Source organism: Erinaceus europaeus, chromosome 8 (assembly GCF_950295315.1).
Source record: "Erinaceus europaeus chromosome 8, mEriEur2.1, whole genome shotgun sequence".
NCBI classification, from domain to species: Eukaryota; Metazoa; Chordata; class Mammalia; order Eulipotyphla; family Erinaceidae; genus Erinaceus; species Erinaceus europaeus.
In genome coordinates this window covers 16,781,982-16,796,870 of record NC_080169.1, presented here as the reverse complement: position 1 = coordinate 16,796,870, position 14,889 = coordinate 16,781,982, and the positions used below count along the sequence as shown (strand labels likewise).

At 43.1% G+C, this 14,889-nt stretch overlaps 1 protein-coding gene across 1 annotated transcript; it reads left to right on the top strand.

Annotated features, from left to right (window-relative positions):
- The first annotated feature begins 22 nt into the window (after window positions 1-22).
- On the top strand, window positions 23-10,476 carry LOC103121700 (cytochrome b-c1 complex subunit 7). The gene is made up of 4 exons (XM_007532230.3): window positions 23-108; window positions 7,345-7,416; window positions 9,485-9,651; window positions 10,257-10,476. The coding sequence occupies exons 1-4, from the start codon at window positions 90-92 to the stop codon at window positions 10,332-10,334; spliced, it is 336 nt and encodes a 111-aa protein (XP_007532292.1). The 5' UTR covers window positions 23-89; the 3' UTR covers window positions 10,335-10,476.
- The last annotated feature ends 4,413 nt before the right edge of the window (window positions 10,477-14,889 follow it).

Sequence of the window (14,889 nt, the reverse complement as noted above, 5' to 3'; positions counted from 1 at the left end):
CCCCACGTGACGTCAGGCGCCTGCGCGCACAGCGCCCTGACCGCCCTGCAGAACTTACCCAGCAGGCACCGCTTCTGTCTCGGGTCAACATGGCGGGCAGGCCGGCCGGTGAGTGACGGGAGCCGTGCGGGTGGGGGTCGGGGTGCGCAACTTTCAGTCAGCAGGTGCCCCGCTCCCTGTGCTCTCGGAGTGACTGGGTTTGCCGCGTAAGGGACGGGGGTGGCTCCTACCGGCTGCCCTGGACGGTGGGGCCGCGAGGGGTCGGGGAGCCACCTGAGCGATGACCTTGAGCGCGGGGGGCGGGGCGGGCGGGCGCCGCCGTTAGCTCAGTGATGGCGCGAGGCCGCCCCGGCTGCTGCGGGGACTCAGCTCCGTGCACCGCCTCGCCGTTCACCGAGGGGGAGGTAGAGGCGGCGGGGCGCGGGGGATGGCCGGGCTTGAGGTTGGTCTGTAGCCTTGTCGACTTCGGTGTTTGTGGTGGGCACCGGTGAGAGAGAGAGTGTGTGTGTGTGTCTGTCTGTGTGTCTGTCTGTGTGTCTATCTGTGTGTATGTGTGTCTATCTGTGTGTGTGTATGTATGTGTATGTATGTGTGTGTGTCTGTGTGTCTGTCTGTGTGCCTATCTGTGTGTATGTGTGTATGTATGTGTGTGTGTGTCTATCTGTGTGTATGTGTGTGTGTGTCTGTCTGTGTGTCTGTCTGTGTGTATGTGTGTCTATCTGTGTGTGTATGTATGTGTGTGTCTATCTGTGTGTATGTGTGTCTGTGTGTGTGTCTATCTGTGTGTCTGTGTGTTTGTGTGTGTCTGTCTGTGTGTATGTGTGTCTATCTGTGTCTGTGTGTCTATCTGTGTGTATGTGTGTCTATCTGTGTGTGTATGTATGTGTGTGTGTATGTGTGTGTCTATCTGTGTGTATATGTGTCTGTGTGTGTGTCTATCTGTATGTGTGTTTGTGTGTGTCTGTCTGTGTGTATGTGTGTCTGTCTGTCTCTGTCTTTCGTCGACTTTGGTGTTTGTGGTAGGCACCCGGTGTCTGTGTGTGTGTGTGTGTGTGTGTGTGTGTGTGTGTCTGTCTGTCTCTGTCTTTCGTCGACTTTGGTGCTTGTGGTAGGCACCGGATGTCTGTCTATCCATCTATGTGTGTGTGTGTATGTGTGTGTGTCTGTCTGTGTGTATGTGTGTCTATCTGTGTGTGTATGTATGTGTGTGTGTCGACTTTTGGTGTTTATTGTAGGCACCGGATGTCTGTCTGTCTGTCTATTTCTCTCTGTGTGTGTCTCTCTCTGGTTGACTTTTGTGTTTATTGTAGGCATAGGATGTCTGTCTATCTGTCTATCTATTTGTGTGTGTGTGTGTCTCTGGTCGACTTTGGTGTTTATTGCAGGCATCGGAACACACACAGTCTTGATCCCTTTTCCCCTGTCTCTGTCTCTCTCCCTGTCTCTGCCTCTCCCCATCTCTGTCTCTCTGTTTTGAGAGAATGAATGGAGAAACCAATCAGATGTTTTAAAACCTAGTGTGAACATCAAGTGGGATTTTTCTTTTTTCTTTTTTTTTTCCCAACTCACACTTTTTGTGACTATCTGCCCTTTAGAGATAAACATTGGTGTAGTCTTTAAGAATATTGGGGGGGGGGGAGGTGGTGGTGCACCTGGTTAAGCGCACACATCACTGTGCACAAGGACCCGGGTTCAAGCCTCCTTCCCCACCTGCAAGGGGGAAGCTTCACGAGAGGTGAAGCAGGGCTGCAGGTGTCTCTCAGTCTCCTTCCTGCTCTATCTTCACCTCCCCACTCAGTTTCTCTGCCTCTTATCCAATAATAAAATAAATAAATGACTAAAAACAAAACAACAAAAAACATTGTCCTCCCCCTCTCCTGCCCCCAATAATTGTAAAGCCACTAAAAAAAGGTCAAGTTGCTGACATAAAGACCTGAGACCAGAAGAGTTCACCTAAGTGACTAATAATTAAAGCGGGGTAAGGAAAACATTTAAGAATTTGGCATTTCATTAATTTTGGACCCATGTTGAAGGCATTCTGCTTCTGTGCTGTGTTTGGGAATCAGGAACTTTGTCTCACACTTGCCAGTTCTGACATGGGATAGATTAGCTTCTGTAAGGCAAGTCGTATCCCATCCTTTTGAGTGAGGCATATTTGTCAAAAACGTGAGACAGTGCGAATGAAGGAATTAGCTTTATTGAATAGTTTTAAATTTGCCTTCTACAAGTGTGTTTTTGATTTTTGTCAAACAACAAGTGTTGACTTTTGGGTAGTTGTTTTCCTCTGAGGTGGTTTTGTACAGGATGTTTATTAATTTCCAAGGAAATCTGTCAAGACCATATTAATCTGTAATGGACAAAGCAGTAGGGGGTGAGGAGAGTTTCTGCAAGGAGGGTTACCTCTCCTGTAGCAAGGAGCTAGCACAACACAAAAGTTTTAAGAGGGTGAGCAGGTGAAGCAAAGGTAATGTTTCGGACCCACTATGCGTGATTTAGGTTGTACTACCACTTTGACAGACTTTGCTGCTTCTAAAAGAGAGAGAGAGATCATGAAGGTCATTTCAACCTGCCTGAACATAGAATTTTGTAGAAAGGAAAAATCTAACTGGAGTGGCAGTAATTATAGCTGTTGTTTAACTTTACTTTTTCTCATGCTTTGCTGTACCTTTTTTTTAACCTCTCCGTTATTTTTGATAATGGCTAGAATAAGTGATTGTTAGTTTTAAGTATATATTTTTTAATTTTTTAAACATTTTTATTAGTGATTTAAAAAATTATGAGATGACAGGGATGTAATTCTGCAGCATTTCCACCACCAGAGCTCTGCATCCCCATTCCCTCCATTGGAAACTGCAGTAGTTCTCTCAAGGTCACAGATATGGACTGACTAATAAATATATGTATACACAGACACACACACACACATTTGTGTTTCCTATGGTATATTGCCTTCTCTTCCTTTTCCAGTCATACCTACACCTCTTACTACTTCCAAATGTCCTTCCTGTTTTCCACTTCTCTCTCTGGATCCTGATGAAGTTCAGAGCCCTGGTTATCTTCCCCTAACATTTCTCCCACTCTGGGAGCATGGACCAAAGATCTTTATTGGGTTCAGAAGGTGGGAGGTCTGCCTTCTGTAATTGCTTCTGCGCTGGACATGGGTGTTGGCAGGTCGGTCCATACTCCCAGCCTGTTTCTGTCTTTTCTTAGTGGGGCAGGGCCCTGGGGAGGCAGGGTCTCGAGGTGCACATTGGTGAAGTCATCTGCCCAGGGAAATAAGGATGGAATCTAGCAGCATCTGCAACTTGGTGGCTGAAAGTCAGTAAGATATAAAGCAGGTCAAATTATTAATAAACAGGAACCAGAAAGTAGGGATAGAGCAGGTGAGAATAGGGATCTTAGGGTGGAGAGAAGCTAGGAAGTCTGTTTTAGTTATGTTCCTAGGTGTTCCTACTAGGGCCCCTGACTTTAGTAGTTTTTGCTTGAGCTTGTTAGCTAACGTGCAGGTGAACTAAAAATACTGTGTGGGAAGAAGGTATCAGAGTTGAGAATAGAAATAGAAGGCTGGATTAGGGTAGAAAATAGCTCCCAAACTTGAAGAAAATCTATAAATAGAATTAACTGTTTACCCCATCAATCTAACCCAGGGCCCATGTATAATCACATTTAGCACAGGAGCCTGCGTAACCTCTGAGTTCCTGTCAGTCTGATCTCACAGTCCATGGTCACAGCTGGGAACATTCTAGGCTGCTCTCATTTCAGGACCACTCTTCCTTGAGTGTTAGAGTTATGTTGACCCAGCCTCCCTTCAGAGAGTGGGGGTGACCCTACCACAGCTGCTCTACAGTGAGCAGGTCCTGTAGAGGCCCACAGGGGGCTTATGATGATGTTCCTAATGGAAGTGACCAGTGATGGTTGAGAGAGGGATCTGAGGTCAAGGCCATTGTTGTTAAAATTCGGAGGCTCTTGCCGGGCGGTCTAGCTTCACGGGCGGATAACAGAGACGTGGAGACAACGACTGGGCAGGGAAGCTGTATTTCTTTATTCAGGAACAACGATTCATAAACTAAGACAAACTAATCACCAAACAGAACTCTGCTGTCTCTTTGCAGCGGCACAAGCACTCTCTCTTACTCTGGAACTCAAGAACTCAGGAACTCTGCAACTCTGGCACTCTCGAACTCAAGAACCCTCTCTCAGGGTTCCTTGGGGCAGGGCCAAGTGGGCCCACGAAATTAACTGGACTGATCCAATTTTCTTGGCGGGGGAGGGCTAGAACAAACCAATGTAAAGCATACGACAATTTTCCCTTTTTTTTTTTTAACTAAATGACTATAGTATCAAGGGTGTGGGGTGAACAGAAACATATATCATATAGGCATTTTTTTTTTTAAAAAAGAAACTGGCACAAACATGGAGAAATATGTAAGCAAGTAACAAGAACCAGTGTACTGCTAAGGGAAGGCCTGAGGGGGCCATATCTGTCTCTGTGGGCTAAACTTTATCAGCTTAAAAAAAAAACATTTCTTGCCTCTGGGGGGCTACTTGCCTCGACGGGCGTTTGCATGGGGGTGGGGAAAGGTCTAGAGTCCCAAAGGCAGCTGGCTGCAACTTACTTACTATGAAACAAAACTTGTTATTAGCATATTTCTAATAGAGAAGGAATTTGAGACTTTTACATAGCAACAACGTCTTTTAACCTTTTGTTACACCCATTTGAGACTTTTACATAGCAACAACATCTTTTAACCTTTTGTTACACCCATTTGAGACTTTTACATAGTAACAACGTCTTCTAACCTTTTGTTACACCCATTTAAGATGGAGTCAGGAAAGGAAACCTCAGGCATGAGAATAATTAGCATAGCCATTGTGCGATCTACCATTTCTAATAGAGAAGGTAATGGAGAGTTTTACATATCAACAAGTCTATTTAACCTTTTGTTTAGCCTAACTTAGTTAAAATATATTGATTGTTAACTAATTTTTACCTCAGACTTTAAATGTAAGTTAATTTTATCTTTATGAGAATTATGTTGAAAACCTTTTTTATTTAACTTTGACTAGTAAGAATTTAGCCTTAAAGTTATTGTTTACCAAACTTTAAACATACATATGAACATGGTCATTAATACACAAGGAGAGAAACCTTTGTTACGAAGACATGTCATTTTAAACACGAATTTAAATCTGTACTGTCTTAGTTGTTGGGGGGGGTTCACCATCTGGAGGTGGCTTCCCGCGCAGCTTCACTTCTAGGAATTGTTAGTTGTGATCTCTGCACAAATCTCTGTGTACTCCAGCTTGTCTGTCTTCAGACCAGACCGGCGGCTGGAGATCTCGTGTGCCCAGTTTCGGCAGGGAGCCCGGGGGTCCGGGAGGTCTGGGAGCGTTCCAGAATTTATAGCAAGAGGGCAGGCGGGCCAGTTTTGTAGAAGGCGTGGGCCTAGGTGCCCAGGGGTGGCGGCCATAATAGGCCGCCGCGGCCCTGCCCCATGGCCCTGTCATGTCTGCTGCCCTGCTCGCAGTGGCCGAGCAGCATGGAGGGATCACGTGTCCAGTGCCCTGCGCCACGCAGTGGAGAGCCGGCTCCTGTGGGTTGGCCTGTGTGTTGGCATCGGGCTGTTGCGCGGTGGCATCGGGCTCTAGCGTGTTGGCATTGGGCTCCAGCGTGTTGGCGTTGGGCTCTAGCGTATTGGCATCGGGCTCTTGTGTGCTGGCGTCGGCCTCTTGCGGGCTGCGGGTGCGGTGCTCGGGGTTGTTTGGGCTCAGCCAGCTGGCTGGCTGTTTAACCAGGTGGAAACAGCAGCTCCGCGCCTTGCCTCCCGCCCGCTGGCTATTTCCGCTGGCTGTTCTGAGTTCGCCCGAGCGAGTGGAAACCACAGAGTGGTCCAGAGATAAATGTTCCAGAAACAGCAAAACAGTCTCGTGAAGAAAGAGCAGAGGTCTTTGGAGATCTCTTCACAAGCAGAAGAGAAGGCCATAGTACATAGGTAGCTAAATTGTCTTTACTTATCTGAGAGATGCGCAGGTCAGGTCCACGTGGGCGCCATTTGTTGTTAAAATTCGGAGGCTTTTGCCGGGCGGTCTAGCTTCACGGGCGGGTAACAGAGACGTAGAGACAACAGCTGGGCAGGGAAGCTGTATTTCTTTATTCAGGAACAACGATTCATAAACTAAGACAAACTAATCACCAAACAGAACTCTGCTGTCTCTTTGCGGCGGCACAAGCACTCTCTCTTACTCTGGAACTCAAGAACTCAGGAACTCTGCAACTCTGGCACTCTCGAACTCAAGAACCCTCTCTCGGGGTTCCTTGGGGCGGGGCCAAGCGGGCCGCGAAATTAACTGGACTGATCCAATTTTCTTGGCGGGGGAGGGCTAGAACAAACCAATGTAAAGCATACGACAGGCCATCATATCTATGTGGGAATCCCTGACGAGGGCACCAGATGTTGGGGTGGCCTAGTATTGGCCCAAAAGGCCATCATTAAGTGAGCCAGACTTTTGCCCTTATCCAGGTTTTGTAGTCCTTTCTTTATCTGACAGAGTTTAGACTTTGTCCCCATTGTTAAAAGTGGTGAGTGTCATTTATTGTATTCAAACCCGTATTAGTTTTATGGACTCTGGCCTCAAGTTAGGGAGGAAAACTGCCTCAGATTTTAGTGGGGTCTAAGTTAACCATAAGTTTGACTTGCATTTACTTGTTTATGCTTCTGTTACCCATTGTCCCTTAGTTTATATTTATATATTTGCCAGCATATCTTGGCCAATTGTGTACAGTGTTTATCTAAAGATTATCAAGGGGTGACAGTAATGTTGATGCTGTCAGAAGAGAGTAGGAGATATTTCTTACTTTCGTGTAGTTGAATAGAGTGATTAAGGAAAGTGAAGTAGGGGGCATGAGAGGAAGGTATAAAGGCCTAAGTATCTTTAAGTATTTAGAGTATATGCTTCCCCCCCTTCCCCTTTTTTTTTTTTTTTGTAGTTGTTATTGATGCTGTTGTCGTTAGATAGGGCAGAGTGATATGGAGAGAGGAGGGAAAGACAGAGAAGGGGAGAGAAAGATAGCTGCAGACCTGCTTCACCGCCTGAGAAGTGACTCCCCTGCAGGTGGGGAGCCGGGGGCTCAAACTGGGATCCTCATGTTAATCCTTGAGCTTTGCGCCACCTGTGCTTATCCTGCTGCGCTACCGCCGCATATATACTTTTAAAAGCAAAGTGCTCCCTAAATTTGCTGCTTATTCTAATGAGGTAACTGTAAGAGTATTGATTTTTTTTTGCTTGTTAGGGTATACACATAGTATGAGGAGATTGTAAGCAACTAACAATGTGACATATCAGTTGCAGCCTCAAGCCGTTGGTTGGAGGGTCTTCGAAAATGGTATTACAATGCTGCAGGGTTCAATAAACTGGGTGAGTATCTGTACTTTGTTCTCCCACCCCTTCCCCAGACTTACACATGTGCAGGAGTTCCTTAGGTTCTAAAATATGTTTTAAGTTTTGATGACTTAAGTCATCAAAGTTTTATGACTTAAGTTTTGTTACTCTATTAAATCCTTTTCCATACTATTCTTTTGAAGAAAGAAGAATGATGGAACAAGATCTTTATAATTTGCCATGAACTTTGCCTCTTATATTGAAACTTGATGGAAGCATTGTTAAATGTTACAAGTTCCTTTGTACACTGTCATTTTAAAAATATTTAAAGAATTTTTTTTATCTTAAAAGTAGAGGTGTGGTCTGTTGGTATTTTATAAAAGCAAGGTAGACGGTTTTTAAATAGTGCAGGGGCCTGATTTCAAGCCCCTGCTTCCCACCTGCAGGATCGTAGCTTCATAAGCAAAGAAGCAGGTCTTCAGGTATCTTTCTTTCTTTCTTCCTGTCAGTTTCTCTCTGGCTGTCAAATAAAATAGAAAGGAAGAAAGGGGGGAGGGTTCAGAAATGGTGAATTTGTAATGCCAGCACCAAATCCCAGCAATAACTGGTGGGAATTTAAAAAGAGAGAGTGAGTTTTATGCTTGTGGATTTGAAAGCTCACATATATATTGTTTGAGAAATAGTCCACTACTTTGTATGAAGTCCATTGTGTTTCTGTCATAGTCAACTCTTAATGTTTTAGATAAGTCTTGTTGCAATCTTAAAAATGTTCTTTTCTTTTTTTCTTCCTAATGCTGGTTTTTTAAAATTGTTTATAAAATAAAAAATAGAAGATATCAACAAAACCATAGGATGGGGGGGGTAAAATTCCACAGTTCCCACCACCAGAGTTCCATATCCTCTCCCCTCCACTGGAAGCTTCCCTTATTCTGTATCCCTCTGGGAGCATGAACCTAGGGTCATTATGGGATGCAGAAGGTGGGAGTTCTGGCTTCTGTAATTGCTTCTCTGCTGGACATGGATGTTGGCATGTGGATCCACACCCCCAGCCTGTTTCTATCTTTCCCTAGTGGTGCAGGGCTTTGGGGAGATGGGGTCCCAGGACACATTGGTGAGGTCATCTGCCCAGGGAAGTCAGGTTGGCATCGTGGTAGCATCTGCAACTTGCTGGCTGAAAAAGCATTAAGGTATAAAGCAGAACAAATTGTTTAATAATCAGGAACCTAAAGGTAAGAGTATAGCAGATGAGATTTGGGGTCTCCATTTTGGAAAAAGTAGATCTATTTTAGGTATATTCCAAGGGGGTCGTGATTTTACTGATTTTTGCCTGAGCCTGACAGCTAACATGTAGGTGGGCCAAAGGAATTGTCTAGGGAGATGGTGTCAGAGTTGGAAATAGGACTAGAAAGCTACATCAGGGCAGTGAGTATTGTTCCACTGCTCTCTGTGATACTGGGGATGATACTGTCTGCATGTGTGGAAAAGCAGGTCCTTTCACCACTGAATCATCTATCCAGTCATCACTAAACATCAATCTTTAGGAAAGATCTTGCTTTTATATACTATTTACTTTATGATTTTATAGCATAGAGCAGTAGGTTATAAACATTATGTAGCCTGCTGTGTGTTAATGGGCATTTGGACTATTTCTGCTTTTGTGCTATTATGAAAAAGCTGCTAGAACATCCATGTATATGCACTTGTATCGCATCTATTCAAAAGAATCACCTTTGTATTTCATGGGACAAAGACAGTGATAAGTTTAAGAAACTTAAGGCCGGGAAAGCATCTCAGCTGGAGAGTGGCTTTGCTTCACCACGCACATGACCCAGTTGAGGGTTCAATCTCTACCTCATTGAAGAACACTTGGGCTCAATGGTATTTTTTCCCTCTTGCTTCCTAGCTCTGTGTCTTTCTCTATCTGAAGAAAAAAAGTCAGTTCAGAGTGGTAAAATCCTGGAGAGTAGAACACAAAAGGAAATGACAAAAATAACTAATTAATGAAATAACTTGTATTTTTCTATATTGCCTTATATATGTTCAGTGACTAGTGCTGGGTTTTGAGATACATATTCAGCTTATAAATTGTTGCTTTCTACCATAGGGTTAATGCGAGATGATACGATATATGAGGATGAAGATGTAAAAGAAGCCATAAGAAGACTTCCTGAGAACCTTTATAATGACAGGATGTTCCGCATTAAGAGAGCACTGGACCTGTCTCTGAGACATCAGATCTTGCCTAAAGAGCAGTGGACAAAATATGAAGAGGTAGCACCACTTTCATGTATCTGATAACACTGGTCACTAGAAACAGAACAACATTGCTTTGTATGATTTTTTTTTTTTAATCTCCTAACCTTATATCAAATAAATAACCTAAGGACAAACCAGTGAAGTTAACAGAGCACAGATTAGCTGCATTTTAGACGTAGAAGCGAAGTGACTGTTCCCAAAATGACTAAACAATAAGATTTTGGACTAGAATCCAGGCCTTCTGCTCTTCAGGCCATTGCTCTCTCTGAGCTCTGCTTCCTGGTCAGATGAAAAGGGTTAAGTGTTCCCAGGATCAACCTGTTGAGTAGCTCTGCAGTTCGCAAGAAGCACTCTGAAGCGATTCCCACCTCTTGAACAACATTGAAAGTAGATGAAAGCTTGGAAACTACTTTTTCTCCTCTTGTCAGGCTTTACTCTTATAACCTGTCAGAGGAACTTACAGTGACTTTTTTTTACATTTTAGGAAAGCAGAGAGTTTTTAACTTGGTGATAAATTTTCTTGATTGGAAAAGAAAAATAATTTTTGATGGGCTATTTAGTGGTTGGGGTGTATCAGTATATGTGATGGTGGTTTATAATATTTTTCTCTTATTCTTTAGGATAAATTCTACCTTGAACCATATCTGAAAGAGGTTATTCGGGAAAGAAAAGAAAGAGAAGAGTGGGCAAAGAAGTAACCATGCAGTTGAAACCTGTGAATATAGCCGTCTTCAGATTATTATGGAGTTGGCGGAACCTGAAATGTACAATTTAGAACTTATTTGACCTGCAAATGCATTATTTTAAATAAATATTATAGTTGCTGTTGGAACTTTCAAATTCTAAGTTTTAAATACTAAATTTACCTGTTACCATTCTTAGCAGACTCCTGAGATACCTTTCTAATGTTCTGACTTTGTTCTGGAATTGAGAGAGAGCACCTTCGTTAGCTTTCCTCACTATTGAAAAACTTAGTTTACTGAAAGATAATATTATTCTAAAATGTTGAACCTGCTGCTGCCTTTGTAGATAACCAAGGTACTTAGGAGCTCCACCAGGGCCTAATTTTTACCAGAGCACTGCTCGGCTCTGGCACATGGTGGTGTGGGGGATTGAACCTCGGACTACAGAGACTCAGGCACAAGATTCCCTTTGCATAACCATTATGCTGTCTACCCCTCACCTGAGACTACATTTCCAGAAACAAAGAGCATTTAAGTAGATTGGCTTAGACTTGGGAAGTTAGCAGCTCTGTGGCAGTTGTGCTCGGTACTTTCATAAGTTATAAAACAACATGAGCTACAGATATATGTAGACATGTATGTGTAATATATATACACACATGTAGACTCCTGTGCTAAAACATGTATTAGAAAAATACAGAGAAGGGCTGGGCAGTAGCACAGCGGGTTAAGCACACAAGGCACAAAGCGCAAGGACCGGCCTAAGGTTCGAACCCCCGCCTCCCCACTTACAGGGGAGTCGCTTTACAGGCAGTGAAGCAGGTCTGCAGGTGTCTGTCTTTCTCTCCCCCTCTGTGTCTTCCCCTCCTCTCTCCATTTCTTTCTGTCCTATCCAACAACAGCTGTGACAACAGTAACAACTACAACAAGGACAGCAAAATGGGAAAAATGGCCTCCAGCAGCAGTGAATTTGTAGTGCAGGCACCGAGCCCCAGCAATAACCTGGAAGCAAAAAAAGAAAGAAAAATACAGAGATCTGTACTTTATATATACCAGTGACTTTGTTTCTTTTTATTATTATTATTATTATTGAAAAGGATACAGAGAGCACTGCTTAGCTCTGGCTTATGGTGGTGTGAGGGATTGAGCCACAACAGTAAAGATTCAGATATCAGAGTCTTTGTGTATGATCTTTATGCTGTCGCTGTCTTTCCAGCCGTCCTAGTGACTTCCCACAACTGATGTGGAAGTGATTATTACAGAATCAGAATTGGGGACTATGGTTAAAAAATTTTAACATTGGGTCCCACACATATCTCATTTGGCTAGTGCAATAATCGCCTGATTTGCCATATGGGAGATCCAAGTTCAAGTTCAGCCCCCACTGCATTGCACGAGTCTTTGTTACTGTGATTTCTTTACCTCTGTTTATCTGGAAAGAGGAAAATTCACTCCAGTGCAGTAAAGCCCTGTTGACAACCTCCACCAAAAGTTTTGTTATTATTGGCATAGAGGGTTGAACCTAGGACTTTAAACATGCAAGGACTGTACTCTGCCACTGAACTGCACCCTGGACCAGCCTGTCTTAAAATATAAACCAACTAGTCACTAATATGCTCATTTCCATCCATACATAAATGTTAATATACTTTGTGGAAGTGACAGCGTGGTACAGCAGTGAGTAGAGGGAAAACTAGGACATGCTATATAACACGACTTCACTATTTGTGGTGGGAATGTCTGATTGAGACCTTCCTTACCTTAAAAAACAGTATGGAAAAGAAATTTTTAAGATTTAAATTTCTTAGAACAGTCAAGATTGTAATTGTTATATTTTTTTTCACATAATGAGTTAAGATAGGCATTTCTTATATTTACAGCATGAACATAAAGAGAATTTTTAAAATATAAATACGATAGCTCCATTACATTCCTTAGTGCCGCTTCAATACTTGCGATTATTTTTGGAAACACCTCGTTCTTGTCAGATTCCTCTAGGCTGGCCCAAGTTTCCTAGACTATCATTGGACTATGGTTTTGATCATGATGATAACAGTTCTCCTTTAATATGTTTAATATTTTACAAGATTTGTTATTTGACTTTGCAATCAATTAGCAATAAACTAATAGGATAGTATTGCAAATCAGAAATGGATGCAGATGTTTGCAGACCATAGTGTTACAGCATGTTTTAGAAAGAATTAGTTGGCTAGGAAATCCTTTATGTGTTAAGATTTGTTTTTTTTTTTTACAAAGATTTTTTTAAATCTATCTACTTATTGGATAAAGACAGCAAGAAATTGACAGAGAAGGGGGTGATAGAGACTTACAACACCAATTGCAAAGCTTTCCCCCTGCAGGTGAAGACTGAGGGTTAAGCCCAGGTCTTTGTGGCTCAGCCAGGTACACCACCACCCAGCCCTGACTAGATAAAATAAATTCTCAAGACAACCAGGGACCACTTTTTTTTGTTCATTCTTATTGATTTAATAACGATAAGACTGTAGGATAAGGGGTACAATTCCATACAATTTTTACCACCAGAGTTCTGTATCCCATGCCCTCCATTGGAAACTTATTCTTTATCCTTCTGGGAGCAAGGACCCAGGATCATTATGGGGTGCAGAAGGTGGGAGGTCTGGCTTCTGCAATTGCTTCTCTGCTGGACATGGACGTTGACAGGCTGATCTGTACCCCTAGCCTTTTTCTATCTCCCTAGTGGGGTAGGGCTCTGGGAAGGTGGAGTTCCAGGACTCATGGGTGAGTGAAGTCATCTGCCCAGGGAAGTCAGGATATCATGGAAGCATCTGCAACTTGGTGGCTGAAAAGCATTAAAAAAATAAAGCAGAACAAATTGCTTAATAGTCAAGAACCTAATGGGCAAGAATATAGCAGGTGAGATTTGGGGTCTTCATGTTGGAAGAAGCTAGGGAGTCCATTTTAGGTCTACTACAAGTAGCCCATGACTTTACTGATTTTTGCCTGAACCCCATAGCATTCAGGTGGGCTAAAGGTATTGTCTGGGAGGATTGTGTCAGAGTTGGAAATAGGACCAGAAAGCTGGATCAGGGCAGAGGGTAGCTCATGGATCTGACCCAGGGCCTATGTCTATTCATATTCAGCACAGGAGCCTGTGTAACCTCTGCATCCCTGTCAGTCTGAGCTCACGATTCCATGGTCACAGCTAGGAACATTCTAGGCTGTGCTCATTTCAGGACCCATCTTCCTAGACTGGCAGAATATGTTGATGAAGCCTCTCTTTATAGAGAGTGGGACAATTTCTACCATTGTTCCACATTGAGGGCAAGGTCGTGTAGAGGCCAAGGGTCACTCGTAGGTCCCAGTGCTTCAGTTTCATCCCTCAGAAAACTTGAAATAATTTGAATGTCTTGGATTTCTGCTGAGTACTGTTTTTTTTCTTTTGCCTCCAGAGTTTTTGCTGGGGCTCAGTGCCTGCACCATGAATCCACTGCTCCTGGAGGCCATTTTTTCCCCGTTTTGTTGCCCTTGTTGTAGCCTTGTGGTTATTATTGTTGTTGATGATGTCGTTCATTGTTGGATAGAACAGAGAGAAATGGAGAGAGGAGGGGAAGACAGGGAGAGAGAAAGATAGACACCTGCAGACCTGCCTCACCGCCTGTAAAGCGACTCCCCTGCAGGTGGGGAGCCAGGGCCTCAAACTGGGATCCTTATTTATACCAGTCCTTGCACTTTGCGCCACATGTGCTTAACCTGCTGAGCTACCGCCCGACCCCCTACTGAGTACTATTTTTATGATCCATTTGGATAAAATTTTAGATAGGTAGATTTAAATTCAATAACAGTCACTGAAGCCATAGATTTCACAAGAGTTGTAGTTAGGTAAGTAAGCGCTATTACTTTTTTACAAATGAAACAGACTGAACAATCTGACCAAGGTCATGCATGCAAAAAGTAGTGTGTGACTTCCAAACAGCAATGTAATACTGCCTCATGAGGAAAGTGAATATTGCAACATTGCATGTAACAGTGCAAAACAAACAAGAACTTGAACCAATCACTGGTATGGAAAATAAAATTTATGAGAAAAAGTTAAAATTTAATGCAGCTAGACAGAGCGCAGAGGATGCTTAACAGAGTACAGTCTTGTGTGAGACCCTGAGTTTGATCCCTGGTACCACAGAATATGCTAGCAGGGTGCTCTAATCTCATCATATTCTTACAAAAGTAAAAATAAATAATAAAATCAAAAAAATCCTTTCGGTGTTAAGGGAAAAAAATTAGACAACTAGGTAAAACTGTCTGAGCTAACCTTTTTTTTTCAGCTAGGAAGAGAAGGAAAGACCACAGCACAAAAACCTCTTCCAATGTGGTGGTCGTGGTAGAGGGTGGGGGGTGGGAGGCAAGTTCAGATCTGGGTCTTAGACTTGACAAAGCAAGTGGTCTATCCAGGTGAGCTATCTTGCCAGCTCTACAACACTGATCTCATCATAAGAATGGACTTGTATCCATTGTCTCCTTTTCTGTGATATATTTTTCTTATGAGTAATAGTCACTTTTATAATAGAAAAGGCAAAAGCATATCCTCACA

What these genes read in the sequence shown, in the direction of transcription:
- LOC103121700 (XM_007532230.3), top strand. An exon ending in TGCAGGGTTCAATAAACTGG is followed by an intron (nt 7,417 to 9,484) that starts GTGAGTATCTGT and finishes TTTCTACCATAG; the next exon opens with GGTTAATGCGAGATGATACG. An exon ending in AGTGGACAAAATATGAAGAG is followed by an intron (nt 9,652 to 10,256) that starts GTAGCACCACTT and finishes CTTATTCTTTAG; the next exon opens with GATAAATTCTACCTTGAACC.